The 6,724-nt window shown below is 36.5% G+C and overlaps 1 protein-coding gene across 1 annotated transcript in view; it reads left to right on the forward strand.

The window, feature by feature from the left end:
• LOC109076241 (xyloside xylosyltransferase 1-like) overlaps positions 1-6,255 on the forward strand; it is a 36,050-nt gene extending 29,795 nt beyond the window's left edge. Inside the window, exon 5 of the mRNA XM_019091986.2 lies at positions 1,457-6,255. Coding sequence (XP_018947531.1) covers positions 1,457-1,853 — 397 coding nt within the window. The 3' untranslated portion in view covers positions 1,854-6,255. The remainder of the gene's footprint in view (positions 1-1,456) is intronic.
• The last annotated feature ends 469 nt before the right edge of the window (positions 6,256-6,724 follow it).

Consider the following 6,724-nt stretch of genomic DNA (forward strand, 5'->3'; position numbering starts at 1 on the left):
TTTATTAAAGCTTCTCTATTCTTCACAAGTCTCTACTCCCTGAAACAGCACTACTGTTGAAATGGTTATTGTTGAGAACAAAAACTTAGTAGAATCATATTTTTGCCCAGAATTGTTGCAAAGATATGCTATGCAGTTGCATAGGTGTTCTGAGTGGTTGTAAGTGCATTGCTAGGTGTCAAAAGTCAAGAGAGCACTCTCCAAAGTATGATTTTTTTGGTAGGCTATATATATATATAACTTGATTTTAGAAAATAAGCTAGGTAACTGTGTAGGGCAACAAGCTACTGCCAATCCAGTAGGGGCAGGTTTATGCAGGAAGCACAGCTTTTCCAAATGTAAACGCCTAAAGTGAATAAATAATTATAATTAATAATATTTTTTTCACAAATTCTGTTGTGTATTTTCTGGAAATCAAATGAACATGCAGAACACGAGGATTCGTATTTAAATAGTCTTTTTGCAGTTTAATATTCATAGTCACTAGTCTATATCGTGATTTGATTTAAGTGTACTGACCTGTTTTTTTATTTATTCATTTAAAATATGACAGATTCCGTGAAATTTTGCATTATACAGTAAATTCCGTTTTATGACTGGATTCCTTGCTTCCGTCTGCATTTTCTGATCATCGCAATCATAGGGCCGTACTAATGTAGCAAACGAGTATGATAAGCTCATTGTGAGAGTACAAGACTGGGACATTGTTTCTTTACTTTATAGCATTGCGTCTCATCAACTAGGTGACAATGTAGCATTAAATCACCATTCAACAGACTCAAGCCACCACCGCACTGCCGTCTATTGGACTGCAGAATAATACCAACTTTTCAATCTGCTGTGTTACTGACTGTACTGACAAACTATGCTGACTTAGGAAATGTGATGTGACTGATGTGATAAGCATAAGTTCTGCGGCGCGGTGCGGCTGGTCAAAACACATGTACATGCACAGCAACGTCTGCTTTTAAAAATAAACCATCCATTCATCATATCATCATGCAAAACTAAGAATTAGAATCATTGTAATGTGACAATCAAATATAGGTGCAGGTGGGTGGTGGGCGGATAATTTGAAGCAGCGGGTGAAGTTTGAGATCATCCGTACATGTCATCCGTACACACTGCAGTGACCTGGGTTGCCAGTAGCATACAATGGCGTGCACTCTGCTGGACAAACATAATTACACCATTTACAAGCATTTCATCTGCGTAATGGCAGCGTTCATCGTTTACTCAGGAACTATATGTTCTGTAAAAAAAAATTCATATCGGTGGCAAATCTGTGGCATATTTGCCGATACTGATATATCTGCGACAGGCTCATATCGGCCGATAAAATCGACAAAATTATATATCGGTCCGGCTGTACCGATTTATCTGTAAATATAGGTATAGTAAAGCTATGATTCTTTGCTTAAATTCTTCTTTGCACTGTCTTCTCTATTTGTCGTAGGCACACTTTCTGGCAGTACCGCAAAGAGAATCCGAAGTCCCGTGTGGGTGACCCTCCACCAGACGGTCTGCCCGGCTTCAACAGCGGCGTAATGCTTTTGAACCTCGACACCATGCGTCGCTCTACCTTATACAACCAGCTTCTGGAGCCCGAGCGGGTGGCTCGTCTTGCAGAGAAATACCACTTCCGGGGGCACCTAGGTGATCAGGATTTCTTCACGATGATCGGGATGGAGCACAGGGAACTGTTTTACCCACTGTCCTGCGGCTGGAACCGACAGCTTTGCACATGGTGGAGGGAACACGGGTATGGTGACATCTTCCAGCTGTACTATCGCTGCGATGGGCCAGTGCATATCTACCACGGCAACTGCAACACTCCCATACCCGATGATTGAGGTTTAAAGTGCGCCTTTGAATGCAAACTTTTAGAAACTCATTTTGTTTGCACATCTTTAAATTAAATTAAATTAAATTAATGCATTTAGCAGACGCTTTTATCCAAAGCGACTTACAGTGCATTAACAACTTTAAATCAAGTGGACCAAGGCAGAAGGGGCTCATTGTTAGAGGTGCTAATAGTGCAGCATTCCCATGACTAATCACATTTCCACAATATAACACCGCTGAGGCTGTTGGTGCCTTTCCAAAGTTACTGAAAGAAACTCTGGCTTAAATACCAGTTGTTTTTCTTTATTTAAAGAATGCAGTGAGACTTTGACTCTTGAGTTTCCTCATGCAGGTGTCTCATTAAATCACTCTTAGACAGCAGGTTGTGAAAGAGCCAATCAGAGAATCTTTTTCTCCTTCTTATTTCACTCTGTATTGTTTACAGGTGCACTCTTGCAGTCACATTAAGATACCACTTATCTTCACTTTAAAATGTGGAGAGTTGCTGCATATATTTTTACTAGTTTTAACCTCTCTTATCTTCAATTCTGTGAAATGCATTCCCACTTTAAGCCACATTTCCCACTCAATCGCAAATGTTTTTATGCAGTGATGATGAGAAATGAGGGGGAAAGGGTGTTGACCCATTTTCCTGAGTTTTTATACGCTGGTTTTGGAAAGTCGTTTCTCTGTGATGTGCAACTGAATCGCCTTAGAAAGCCAAGATAACATCTCAGATCTGAGGTCTCATTCTTGCCGAGGTGGTCTGATCCGCCTGAGAAATGTGGAAGTGGGATTTGCTGGAATATTCCAAAGGGAACAGCCTCTGCCCTGAGGGAAATATGCACTAGATTCAAGGGCAGAGCACTAGCTGTTGTGGTTGGCTGGCATTTATTGAGTGATGTTGCTGTTGGCGAAACTCTGCTGGGTTGTGTGAATTTCTCGTTATAACCTGCACGATGTCAAATCAACAGGCCAGAGAGAAAGAACTTAGTAATCAGGCCTCACATGTTTTGGCAGGCAGCCATGAGATCCCACTTTAAGCTCTTCTGTGTCCAGTACGGTGAGGTTAATGACTGCGTGTCCTCGGGATTTTCAGTGAATTTGTCTTTTGTTTTGCCGTGAGTGCGGTTATGTGTTTTCTAACTGTTTTAGACCGGCTTTTGCCTGATCAAGTTAAAAGCAGTGTTTAAAAAAAGTGTTTAACTAATTAACCTTTAATCTGCTAGTCATATCACATGAAGTATTCATGCTCTTTTCCTGTTTTCTTTGTGTAAGTCCTGAAAGATGAGCAGAGCATATTTTGGTGTAAATCTTTATTTGTACATTATCATTCAAAAGCTAGGGGTTGGAAAGATTCATGTGCCGGTATTTGGTAATAATACATCACGATAAAGAACATGTACAATATTGTTATCACGAACTCTTCAAAATAACATGAATAATTATTTATTACAGATTATTCTTTTTTTGGAATGCATTTTAAGAATATGCACAACGCTGCTTTATGCTGCTTCAAAGATGCATGCACACTCTGATTTAAACAAGCCCAACATGGATGAGAAGCACATGGCGGAACAAGTGAATAAATGACATTCACATTTACTCTGACAGCAGATGGCGCTGATGGAACAGCAGAAATGCAGCTGTTACCCTGGAAACCCCATAAACAAAGCAGCTGCACTACTTTGTTTTTGAAAAGTATATGATTTTATAAGCCATTCAGATTTTTGTATTTGCTGTGGTGTTAATCACAGCACTGACTTAAAAAGCTATTTATTTGAAACTGTACACAATGCGAGGGTGACGTGTTAGCCCATAAAGGTAGCATTTTATTGCCAACGTGTATATGCATTTGCATTTTATTGAGGCGGGAACTTTGTGTAGAAATTGTGCAACATTCAGGAGCTGGTTTTCAACCCTGCCCCCGTAAATTTTATAAATACAATAGCTTCGCTACTAAAATCTAATAAATTTCTCAGCAATGAGAAATGTATAGATGCCCGTATTTAAGGCATCATAGACGCGTCTCTTATGAAAGCTATAACGCAGTTTGTCCCATATTCGCAGGCATACATCATATGTCCACCAGACCATGAATAACAAATTCTCAGATGATAATTATTCATTCTTTTTGCACAAATCATTGTTTTATTTGTGAACGTAGGCATTTGAGGAAGGCTTTAAGACAAAGCGGAATCCTCTGTGGGCTCCTCCTGCTTCACATCGAGTGGGACTCGCGCTAACAGCTATTCACTTCACCATCCATGTTTTGATTTTGGCAAATCAGTTTGAGCGAATGCAAACAACTTATTGATTATGAGCCCAACAGCCAGCAAGGCAGGAAACATTCAATCTACCTGAGCCTGAGGGAAGACATCTTTCACTATTGTAAGTTAATGCTGTTAATAATAGAAGAGTAAAAAACACATTAAAAAAGAACTTCTAGCACGTTCTTAAACTTGGACCTCATTATATCGCAGTAGAAATCCAAGCAAATCCAAGTTTTCTTTAATTGAAAAATATGCATTTTCAATCATATGGTTGCAATAGGCTAATAGCCTATTTTTAGTTTAAAAATTTAAGTGCCATTACTTATTTAAAAAAAAAAAAATATTATTGACTGACATTTCATAGTGATTCAGTTATGCTTTCAAATTTCATTCCATTTGTATTTTCACCTCCTAAATTACTAAACTACTTGTGCAGTCACAATTTTATAATGGTTCAATTTACTTGGGCCGATTACTTTTTTTTTCGTTCTTTTTTTTTTTGTATGACATTAAAATTATTTTTAGAATAATTGTACATAAATAGATTAATCAAAACGTGTTTATTTCTAAGAACTTTTTAACTGCAGGCAGACATTATGGTACAGTACAAATATTTTTTTAGAGATATGCGAGCAAAAAATAAAAGATAAAAAAAATTTATAATAGAAAGTGCAAAGGTGGCGCTGAAAAGGTATATTAAAAAACACTTTTTTCAAAGCAATTAGAAGGCTGTAGAGAACAGTACGCTATTGCAGATTTACATACTGAGGTTTTAATTACATTATTGTAATAGCTATAGTCAGTCATGAACTAAAGTCGGCTGGTCTAAGGCATGAAACTCCAGGACTGAAATGAGTCCCACTCCAGCCCTGGATACCAGTCATGTCTAAAGTGAATGTAAACAGGTGGGCAAAAAAATTGGATATGGTCAAAAGATTGGATCTGTGAGTTAAGACTTGCAGTGGTAATGCAGCCCTAGATATTTTTTTGAAAATGTTTTGATTCTTTATTGTTCGATCATACTTTATATTAAAGGTGCAAGAGGTGATTGTCTTCAGAAACTTTTTTTGTTATGCTGGTTGAAAGTCTCTTCACATCCCAATAGCAATTTATTTATATATTCTGTGGAAGGCGTAGTTCCAAAAAATGTTAGCCCAATCAAAACACTTGTTTCGAGCATTTTGATAGACTTTCCTACCTGCCTGTCAACATGTATTTGCATACCTCTGCATACAATGTCAATGAAAAATTCTTCTAAAGCATTTATTAATCTTAGTTAATTTCAACATTTAATAACACTTTATTAAAATCAAAAGTCATAACTGTATTATTTAATAGACCTGAGCTAATATGAACTAACAGTAGTACTTTTAACAAAGAATAATAACTTATTTAACAAATGTAGCTATTGCTTATTTAATGTTAAAGCATAAACTAAGGTTAACTAATGAGAACTTATTTTAAAGTTTGACCTATTTTCTTTATAATTCTTTTGCACTTTAATCTGCTTGAAACATTCATTTGATTTATAATTTTTGTGTATTGCTTCTTTGTATCTTGTGTATGTTCAGTTCTTTTTGTTATTAGAAAAAAAGGTATTAAACCTGTTATACTGGTTAAACATTTCTTTTAATCAGTGTTTAAAGAAATCATAGCATTTATTTGAAAAAGAACGCTCGATCAATTTAATGCAGTTAATAAATAATTAAAAGTATTAATTTCTGTTTTTAAATCTTACTAACCCCAAACTTTTGAACTATAGGCTCATAAAGACTCTTACCTACTCTTTACCTTGTTTTCCATTAACATTTTTTTCCCCAAAGGAATCTCTCAGGAAAGATTGATGGAACAAATTTTCCTTAGTATAAGGAAAATGTAATTAAACCTCCACAAACTACACTTCTATGTAGTACAGGTTATTCTTTCTACATAACCACCTGTTTGTACTTCGATTTTGAATACTGAATGTAATACACACACTTGTTGTGTAAAATATGTTGTGTCATAGAAATTGAATGTATTAATCAACAAAATTACAGAAGTGAAGGTGCATCAAATTTTTAATATATGTAATATATCTTTCTCTTCATGCAAATATATTGGTGGTCTGAATAAAATGTCCTTCTATTTCCTATAATCCTATTGCATTTCTCTTTCTTTTATGTATTAGTATTCTACATGTAGCATTAGTCTACACGTGTTTGCATGTTGTAGTATTGCTATATCAGTTTCATTTTGAAGTGGAGTTCTTACAATTGGTAGATGACTCTCCAGTTGAATATCCAGGATGGGTTTCGCTTATTTGATCAAGCATCCTTGTGTGTTATCCGGAGGCCTGTGTCCTTTATCCCAGTTTCAACTTGTTCCAATTTTCACATCATTGTCTGAGCTGGCAGTGTTTTGCAGCATGAGTGTAGAAGAAATCAAAGCGGCGATGTGACCTAAATTCTGTCACCTCACAACACAATCATCATGATTTTCTTCTTGTTTATCAGCTGCTTCTGAGAGTCTTCTTTGGTCCCACTGCTCTGTGTCTTATGCCTTCCTCATGTTCTGTATGTACATGATTTATGTATAAAGCATCTAAGAGTAGCATTTAGTATCAA

Source organism: Cyprinus carpio, chromosome B11 (assembly GCF_018340385.1).
Source record: "Cyprinus carpio isolate SPL01 chromosome B11, ASM1834038v1, whole genome shotgun sequence".
Classification (NCBI taxonomy): Eukaryota; Metazoa; Chordata; class Actinopteri; order Cypriniformes; family Cyprinidae; genus Cyprinus; species Cyprinus carpio.